Source organism: Daucus carota, chromosome 7 (assembly GCF_001625215.2).
Source record: "Daucus carota subsp. sativus chromosome 7, DH1 v3.0, whole genome shotgun sequence".
Lineage (NCBI taxonomy): Eukaryota > Viridiplantae > Streptophyta > Magnoliopsida > Apiales > Apiaceae > Daucus > Daucus carota.
Genome location: NC_030387.2, coordinates 22,689,462 through 22,698,427, shown reverse-complemented (window position 1 = coordinate 22,698,427; position 8,966 = coordinate 22,689,462). Strand labels below are relative to the sequence as shown.

General features: G+C 34.0%; 1 protein-coding gene across 2 annotated transcripts; it reads right to left on the bottom strand.

The window, feature by feature from the left end:
* Window positions 1-347: 347 nt before the first annotated feature.
* LOC108193513 (MADS-box protein FLOWERING LOCUS C) lies at window positions 348-8,476 on the bottom strand. Of its 2 annotated transcripts, none has more exons than XM_064081559.1 (7): window positions 8,192-8,476; window positions 3,744-3,825; window positions 2,732-2,790; window positions 2,535-2,646; window positions 1,448-1,489; window positions 945-986; window positions 348-836 (listed from the first exon to the last, which is right to left on the bottom strand). In XM_064081559.1, exons 1-7 carry the CDS (start codon window positions 8,374-8,376, stop codon window positions 705-707), a joined length of 654 nt encoding a protein of 217 aa, XP_063937629.1. In that variant the 5' UTR covers window positions 8,377-8,476; the 3' UTR covers window positions 348-704. The 2 variants fall into 2 exon arrangements, with proteins under 2 accessions (XP_063937629.1, XP_017215690.1); XM_017360201.2 differs by having other exon boundaries at window positions 3,744-3,831; window positions 8,192-8,474.
* Window positions 8,477-8,966: the final 490 nt, after the last annotated feature.

Sequence of the window (8,966 nt, the reverse complement as noted above, 5' to 3'; positions counted from 1 at the left end):
AACTACTTAAAAAAAACAATTTTCCAGTTGTAGTAGTCTAATTTTGTTTATGATATTATGTTATTTTAAATATTTTAAAATTTTGTTTTGTCATTTGGAAGGGACTCATTCTTAAAGTCAGGACAGGGCCTCAAAAAAGTCTCAAACGGCCCTGTGTATAGGTACAACTATGGTTTCCAGTACTGTACAGCAGTTGGTGAAGAAAGATACACAGATTCATATCGTTTTTTCTTATTGGGACTACCGCTACGTTCTATATTCTTCTCTAACACGAAAGAAGGGTCGTTCGATAAGGTATTTTCGGAGATGCATCTGCTCCCTTTGACACCTCATATCACATATTACCATATCATAAGAGAACATTTAAAATTAAGAAACGAAACACACAGTTTACACGTTTTTAATATAACTAAAAAATCGCATAAGTTAACATTATGAGGGCAAGAGAGAACGAAACACACAAATTACATTATTGTAAGACCAGATGAGCTGTTATTTTTGCATAAATTTTCCACAGAACAGTCCGTGATAAGCGAGCTCCTTTTAATAGCTCGAAGTAGATTAGCTCAGACAGAATCACAATTTGCTCACCAGGTAAATTGCTTTAACGTGGCTACCAAACAAGAACTTAGAAACACTTTACGTATCTGAGATTCTGACCAGGTATCTACCTGCAGGAGGTCCACCTTGATTAGTGGATGCTACTAACCAAGCAACATAAGTGTCTCGCCTGGTGGTGCATGATGAGTCTCAGTATCTGAAAGGTTGCATAACTCTGAACCAACCTCTTCGCTTTTCTCCTTCTTGGCTATGTTTTGCTTCACCATTGCAGCAATCTATTGTCAAGAAATTAGTAAATTATTAATGGTGCTGCTCTCTGTACTTCCAGTTCAACTTGAAACGATGATGCATAGAGAAAACAAAGGCCCTGTGTATCTAGCTACCTGCTGCGCCAGGACGTCATTTTCTTCTTTCAGCAAATTTGCCTACAAATAGGTAAGCAGAAGTCAGAAGTCATAACGATTCCTTAAAGTTATTTTTGTTTAATGTTACGATCATTTTTTTTTTTGAAGAAATTTAATGTTATGATCTTGATGTGCATGTTTACTCATTCTGTCCATGATGATTTTTATATATAGGGATGGTCATCGGTAGTTCGATTTGGATTTTGGAAAGAAAACACCACTCAAACTGTAAAATTGAATCCAAACCGAATTGAAAATCTAAAGACCCAAAAACGATAAATTTTGGTTCAAAATTATCCAACACAACAATTTTAAGATTTGGAGCAAACCTGGATAGATTCAAAAACCAGATTAAAACTATAAAGACCAAACCTGAACCATAGGTTGGTCCAGGGTCTATGGAAACCTGATTTGCAAACCTGAATTGATCGAAAAATCAAACCCAACTTGAACCTAAATACATATGGATAGCCAATGCAAACCTTTTCTTGAAGTGTTCTTATTGGTTCCATCATCAGCCGCGTCTGCCACGTAAAATATAATGAATAAAGTAGACCTAGTAAAAACTGAAACATGATATATGCAGTAGTGTATGCATCTATGAACCTTGAGCTTGCAAGCCCATGCTATAGGCAGTTATAGATATATAAACGTAACCAGATTCCAGTTATGTCCTATAAACACAATAAAATCAAGTTTGTTCAAGTAATTAAGTAGACATATCCATGTAAAAAAAAGAGAAAAAGAGAGTCCTATTTAAGAAGTGGCTAGCATAGTCTGTCTTGGTCTCGGAAGGAATACTCATCATGATTCTCAAAGTATAGGTATAGCATATGAGTTCGAAAGAGCATTAACAGCTTAAACTGTTTCGCGAAATCATGACCCAATATCTTTTAAGGTTGAGTTGGAATGCTGAATGACTATATACTCTACACACTCCTCACAAGAGCACCAAACTGTTTCATATAGTTAGTACCGTTGTAGGCCCGTAGTCAAGTTCTCACATACGCCAAACTAGCATAAACAAGTAAACTTCTTTCCCTTTAGTGTAAAAGGAGATGAAACTGTGAATTAGATAATTAGGTATGAAGAATAGAAAAATAAAATATCAATCTGATACAATTCAAAATATCAATGTGATACAATTCCGAGATTTTAGTAGGAAGATAAGAAAGTTGGCCAATATTCAGTTTTTAGATATTCATAACACAGTGAATGTAATTAATACATTATATACAATCACAGCTATCTCCTATTATATATAGAACAATTACAGCACACCTAAGACCTTTAATTTAAACCAAGGGTTAGCACTAAAACTCGGCATCAGAATTAAGCCCGACAAAGGACAACAAATGGGCAAGGGAGCTGTTTCCTGTCAGTCATCATTATAGCTGTTTCCTTAAGGCCAAAATGCTAGTGTTGTGGTCTCCGTCTCATGACAACACCTAATTCATGATTCTGGCCACAGTTGGCTAGTTTATTAACAATAGATGTTGAAATTAAGAACATACTTGAGTTCAGAGGATACACCAAATTAAATAGAAGATGAAGAGTAGATGTTCGTACATTGGCAGAGATCTTTGCTGCTATCGTTTGTACCAGTGCAGTTCCCAGTTCTTTCTCTAGTTGCACAAGATCAGCCACAGAGAACTGGTCTAAATCAAGTTCAGCCAAGTACCTAGACAAATGAGATTTAGGCAAAAGGTATCACATTACACTCTTAAAACAAGTATTAGTTAACATTCAGATAGAATAGTGCTTGCCTTTGAACTCTTGGTAAAAGATCTCCATTTGCCTGATTTCCTCGTGAATATTTTGAATTCTATCCCAAAAAAAAAAAAGCATCTCACATCACAAACATCGATTTTTTTTAAAATAATGTACCAGATATAGGATAATGGTACTTTAACTACTACATACCATCAAGATAAACAACATACTTCCAAATCTGAAAATTAATATCACCTAATTAAACGAGGGAAGTTGGGCATGAAAGGCTAAAGCAGTGCATGTCTTGTGACTCTTGTCAAGCGTTGGGGAAGGGTAATTAGAGAAATTATATCAATAAAGTATAATTGAATAGACTATATCATCCATTGAAATGAAATACTATATGTAGTACTCCCTCCGTCCCAGCAGGTTGTTTACGTTCACTGTTTGCACGCATTTTGACGCCCCTACAAAGTATAGTTCCATAACGTGTTTCTAATTTATTTATTTTTGAATAAAAGTTTAAACATCAAACTTTAATGCAGAGAAAAAAAATTAAAATAAATATTATGGAACTTTACTTTATAGGAGCCTTAAAATGCGTGCCAAAAAGTAACGTAAAGAACCTGCTGGGACATAAGGAGTATGAAGTAGTAGTGCCACCGATCATCCCCAGCACTGATCTCCTAAGAGGTATAGATCAATTAATGTCCACGTGTACATATGCTCTAAAAGCGTGTAATATTTATGCAGAAATATTGTCAATGAATGATCACCGAAATGGGCGATTATTCTGTAGTGCTATAAATTCTATAAACATATTAGGCATGGAGTAAAACATCTTCCTCCCCCCCCCCCCCCCCCCCCCGGGCCAAGATGCACACAGTGAAATATACATTTTCTACAGCTTTATAATTACAGGCCTGAAGGAAAAATACAAACAAGGGCCAAAAACCAATCTCAGCATGACTTAGACAATACTAGGACTAAGCAAAGGGTGGCCTTATACATGTTGAATGTTTACAAAGTGGAAAGTCAGACAAACTAATATGAGAATATTGTTACCTTAGGTTCATAGACTCCCGTTGCTTCTTTTGCATCATCACTAGTGACATCATGATATTTTTGAAGAATTGCATCCAAACTACTGCACCTAAAGGCGTAAACTATTAGCGACCACAACTAGTTGATGGACAACATTACTAAAAGATCTTCTGATGGTTATATGTGATTAATAATAGAATGAAGTAGTATTAATTGAACAGTAGTATCCCATAATGTGTGTAATCTCAAATTGATAATATAGATCAAGTATCGCAGTTGTGAGAAGAAAGAACATCTAAATATTCAACAACATCTAAAAGTAAAAAAGATGCAACAACATCAAAACTAACTTGGAACCCAAAACTAACTTGGAACCCAGATATATTTAGGAAAGTTGGGCAACTTCAGGTTGGCATATTGGAATATTTTTTCATAAACCTAGAATTACTATTTGGGGAGCTGTTCCCTGGCTATCAATGGCAATGGCCAATTGGCCAGGGAACTCTTATCAAACCATCAGTTTCCAGGCATTGGATCATTGATCCAACAACAATCCAGTGGTTGGGATTAAAAATTATGCTCCCTCTATCATCACAAAAAAATTCGTTGGAAGACATCTCTCCTTCCGGAAACTTTTTTTACTAGAAGGCATACCTTCTTACTATTTTTCTCAAGATTAACATATAAACACTTAGGATTATTAGGGTTGGTGATTTTTTTCTCGTACAGCACTTCTCAAGTTTTTTGAGTGAAGAGACGAATTAAAAAGAATAAAGAAGAGAGAAAAGAGAAGAGAGAAGGGTAGTTAATAACATTTCTCTGCTGTCCTCGCAATATTTTCTATGGCATTCTAGTATGCCATGGTGCCATACCTAACCCAAACACGCACACTGTTTATTAAAATTGTTGCAACACCACTAGACCTAGTAAGACTAGACCTAAGTAAGAGCATACTTTTACAATTTTAAAGTCTATGGTTTTTAACAAAGAACTTAGAGGACTCCATCAACCAAATCCACCACATACTTCTTTTCCTTTTTCTTTTCTTTTTTATAAAATAACCCTCATTACACATTGCTCTTCATATTTATTGGTAATCACACAGTACGCGCACATGATTCGTGATATTCCTTTTGAAAGTCTAAGACCATCTCTAACCCATGACACTAAAATAGTGCAACTTTTACACTATTTTAGTGACAAAATCACATCATCCATAAAATGCATTCCAACCCATTGATAAAATAAAACTATATGTGTAATTTATAGTTCAAATAAAGACCTGGATTATATTAATTTTGATAAAAAAAAATAATTAAAAAGATAAAATAAGAAACCTAATAGATTAATTGTAATTAAAGAATATTGTAATTTCAAGTGTTCGGTATTATACATAAATACCATTGTTGGGTTATGCGGATCACACATGAAGGCATGCGTATGAGACCGTCTGGACGACAAAGACTCTGTTTTTGAAGGTGAGTCGTTCAGATAATTTTTGGTCATCCAGCTAAAACAAAACACGTAACGAACGATCTTAATAACAGAAATATCTCTCATCCAGTAGTTTAGGTTTCATCCCGGAGTTAACAAATGAGGCCTTAGGCTAGGAGCTAATTAATCTGCTCAGGAGGGAGGTTTTACAAGTACTTGTTCTCCTATAATATATAGATTGATTCTCTCGTCATTAGTTGCTCTATGTTAATAGTCACTAATGCTTCTAAAAATGGTCATGATCATGATCGAAATCCAGTTTGTTGATTGACATTCATCAGGGACATTGACAATTTAACATAGAAATGGATGAGAACAATGTAGGTGAAACAAGAGAAAAGGACGTGCTTTATATGGACCATACTGTCAAAGATGTTGAAAGATGTTGAAGCCATTGAAGATCATTATGATGTTATCGCCATCATAAAGATCATGAAGGATATAAGAATTTTGATTATTAAACTTGACAATTTTTTTATCTATTCATTTGGTAGAAAAATGTAAGTGAAATGTAGATTTTATAATTATCATCATTAACATTAACTCGATTTGAATTTGTGAAACTTAGTTATAACTATGACTAATTACATTATATGTATTTATATATATAATTATGATAAATGTGACACATATGTATAAACATGAGCCATATGTATATAGAAATATTATATATTCAAAATATGCTGAACAAAACGTTTATTACTCATATAAATCCCTCATCACTTTTTTACCATATGGACACCTTGTCACCATGCAGTCATATCCCCGTTAATAATGAGGTGTCGCAGTTATGACTTATGAATTTCGAGTGGTACTAAATATGATATAAAGTATAAGACTACCTATATTGATGTAAATGACGATTACAATAATTTGTATAAATTTGTGGTTGGAAAGTGTCTGGTGGTATGAGTAACAAACATTTGCGCGAAGTAAACTGCTTTTGTCATCGACAATATATTACTTGTTTTAGCCCATCCATAGAATAACACACAGATTGTCTTTGTTTTGAATTGTACAATTTATTTATTAAAGTTTGAATTGGTTTCAACTCAACTCTAAACGTTGTGTTCACAGATAGAAGTTCATGCATATAAATTTGTACAAAATTCATGCCATTCTTCCCCCGTTCCATTCCATCCATGTGAGCGCAGCCTTAAATAAAGATATAGTGAATTTTGGAAATATGATTACATTAGACAACTTTAAAATATACTCCCTCAGTCTCATGAAGTTGGATTAAGGGTTCCGCGCGCATTTTAAGACTTTTATAAATTATAGTTTCACATATTATTATAATCTTTTTTCTTCAGAATAATAATTTAATGTTTAAATTTTTATTCAGAAAAAGAAATTGTAAAATTGAATTATTATACTATACTTCATATGCTGAAAAAACTGTAAAAAATGAGTGGAACGGAGGGATGATTTGTTTTAAGATTATATTCTTGACAAAAGTAAAAGTAACAAAAAAATTATTTCACCTCATAAATGATTTGTTTAAATGAAACAGTTTGGAAAAAATAGGTTTAGTTTAAAAATAAAATAAGCTTTTTATAGCCTTTGGCCCTTTGCTTTCGATGGTTCACCAAGAATTTAGTTCTCACTTCTCAAAGCATCTAGCCATTTTTTGTGCTTCGGATTGATTAATCTTTGATGGATAAAGTGCTTATTTGAACACATATCTGAAATGTTTAAACCCTCCTATAGCTGAGCTTACTTCGGTTAAAGAAACTGCTTATTTCATGTAGTAGTCAGAGAGATGCTAAACAAATTTTTAAAAAAAAATTAAACAAAGACAATTAAAGTGGTTAAATTGAGGTGCTATGGGGCTCTGGTATTTCGATTAAACACTTGACTCTGTCCAAAACAAGTGAATCCATAATTGGGGTGGGGGGTGGGGGGTGGGGGGCTTAATTCTAATTGTTCTCTGATACGATATTTTATATTGCAGTATATTATATAAGATTTATATAGGCACCCAAGTGGGTATTTAATGATAAATACAAATGGCACCAATATTTTTTACTTTTGACTTGTATATTTACAATCTAGACAAGCCTAGTATCAAGGACTTTGCAAGGCGCACATTCCATAATATAGTTGGAACTTTTGCCCTTCTGTGCTTTTTTGTTCTAAAATTGGAGAAACGATTGTGAGAGTAGGGAGAGTTCTCCACACTTAAAGACCCTAGTCTAAAATGAATAGCAAGCATCTAGAACACTGACGAGAATGAGAACAAGGAAGGAAAATGAGGGAGACAAGAATAATTTGAAATTTTATGAAATACGTAAAGAATGTATGATGTGATGGCCGATGAGAATGAATATGCAAATTAATTAAACCCGTCAACCATGCCACAAATGGATATAACATTTCGATTTCCATTAACAGAGACCACAATGAAAGAATCTCATAGTGTTTTCCAAATTTCCAAAGTTATCCAAAAAGAAATCAGGTTCCACCTCATTACTTCAGACATTGATGAACAGTTAAATTCTAGTAGCATCTATTTAGTTTTATCATTCTCCTAATATAGAAGTAGTGAATACAATCATACATATATGAAAGTATATCATCCTATACTACAAATTTATAGATACAATGAAAAATGTCTCATCTGACAATTAGTTAAATAGAATGATACAGAGTACCTCATCCTACATACATATATGAGAAAATGGAAGATAAAGAACATCTCATCCTACACTACAGAATTCAAATTGAATCGATGAATATACAAATTTTTGACCTAACCGATAAATGATCATAAAATCTAACATCGAGCCAAGTACAACCTTGAGTAAATTAGACAGAAATGATGTATCAAACAACACACAATGGAACAATTGAACTCAATAAATCGAAAAACAGCACGCTGGAGATACAATCAGGCGCATACATAAACACAAAATTTGAAGGAGAAACGAAGTGGAAAATGTAAAAACAGAGAGAAGATGATGAAAATAACTAACCTGGGGGCGTGGGAGAATTCGTAGAGCTTGCCGCGGTTGGAGCGAATAATAACACCGACTCGGGCGTCGCAGAGAATAGAGAGCTGTTTAGCTTTCTTGAGCAGTCCTGTTCTTCGCTTGGAGAAAGTGACTTGTCGATTGCACTTATCTTCGATTCGCTTGATTTCTAGCTTCTTTCTCCCCATTTTTGTTAGGTTTGTCTATGTTAGCCCTAGCCAGCTGGTGAGCGATTGATATGACTGAGGTGAGGAATGAGGATAACTGTCGTTAAGTGTGTGCTGGACTGTACTAGTACATTTTGTCAACAGCGGGGTGAATTTGGACTCTGAATTAATTATTGTTGCAGACAATAATTAATTACTTATTTAACTGTAAAAAAAATATTTGCAGATATTTTGGTAACGAAATTGAATATCTTATACTCATGCAGTCATGCACATCAGCTATCAAGCGGCTGTTGTGCATGGATCTTCGGGAAAAGCGGGGATATTTTAGAAGAGAGCAGACAAGAGAAATCATAGCAATATTGGCAGACGTAGCAGGTGTATATCGATATATCATAATTGTTTCAACAAACTTAATGCAATTCCTGTAAATTGGACATGATTTTTAATTGGTAATGCATCTTCTTCTTATCTTTTATGTAGCATTTTCTTCTTTTTTTTAAATGCCTAGCCAGAGAAGTCAAATTTTAGGAATTTTCAAGAACATCAGATTTAGGGAAGGCATAATTTTAATTTTGCGGTGTAAATTTTGATTGAAGTGCATTTATAGG